Below are 911 nucleotides of genomic sequence, written 5' to 3'. Positions count from 1 at the left end.
CATTGTTTTCGCCGCCCAGAGAACGCAACAAACGATTGCAGCAATCTTCATATATCCGAGTAAACTTTATATTCTTAAGTGAAAACGTGAAGAAATTATAGGTTTTAGAAGAAACAATTTGTGTTTTGCTTAATTTATTGTTTTTTTTTTAAACGGCTATCGTTTACAAAACGAAACTCCGAGTTTTAGATGAAGGTATTCTTTGGATTGAGTTAATGGTAATGATGATGGTCGTGGGCTTTGGCTGCGGCGTGGGCTTCCAAATGGGCAGCTCTTGCGTGTTGAACAGCAACGGTATCAACTGGTACTCCTTTCACGATGATTGGAATATGTTGTTCGTAAGCGTGAGAAGAACCATGTTCGTAAGCTGGAGTTCCCGAGATGATGGCAACTTTGGGTTCTTCGTGGTAATAACCGTGTCCACTTTTAGCCTCAGCTTCAGCTTTGTGCAAGAAGTGAGCAGCTCTGGCGTGTTGCACTTCAGCGGTATCAACTGGTACTCCGCCCTTACCGATCACAGCGAGATGAAGAGGTCCATGGTACTTTGGTTCTTCGTACCCAGCGGAGGCAACAGCCAAAGCGCAAGCAAAAACAACCTAAAGAAAATAATAATTATTACATATAAAGAAAGAGATGTTAATACTCACAAAGAATTTCATGGTTGGATGAATGTATGTGGTAGAAACCTCCTCGGTTAAGGACTGTTTTCTGACTGTGCTCGAAACCACCGAAATACCTTCCTTTTATACGCGAAACCATCGACCCAAAACACACAACATCCTTACGTAATTCATAAATTGCTCTCTTTTTTTCTTCCATCCTGCGTTTCGATTTAGGAGGCATTACAAAATCTTCCGAAATTTCGGATCGATCGGATTCGTAGAAACTCATTCATGCTCGATGCACACGCA

General features: G+C 41.6%; 1 protein-coding gene across 1 annotated transcript; it reads right to left on the bottom strand.

Annotated features, from left to right (window-relative positions):
* Positions 1–212: 212 nt before the first annotated feature.
* LOC108562907 (cuticle protein 2-like) lies at positions 213–659 on the bottom strand. The gene is made up of 2 exons (XM_017921412.1): positions 648–659; positions 213–596 (listed from the first exon to the last, which is right to left on the bottom strand). The coding sequence occupies exons 1-2, from the start codon at positions 657–659 to the stop codon at positions 213–215; spliced, it is 396 nt and encodes a 131-aa protein (XP_017776901.1).
* Positions 660–911: the final 252 nt, after the last annotated feature.

The sequence above is a fragment of the Nicrophorus vespilloides genome, unplaced genomic scaffold (assembly GCF_001412225.1).
Source record: "Nicrophorus vespilloides isolate i.1.1-1 unplaced genomic scaffold, Nicve_v1.0, whole genome shotgun sequence".
NCBI lineage: Eukaryota > Metazoa > Arthropoda > Insecta > Coleoptera > Silphidae > Nicrophorus > Nicrophorus vespilloides.
Note: the sequence above shows the minus strand (reverse complement) of the source record. Positions and strands in the feature narration are given on the sequence as shown.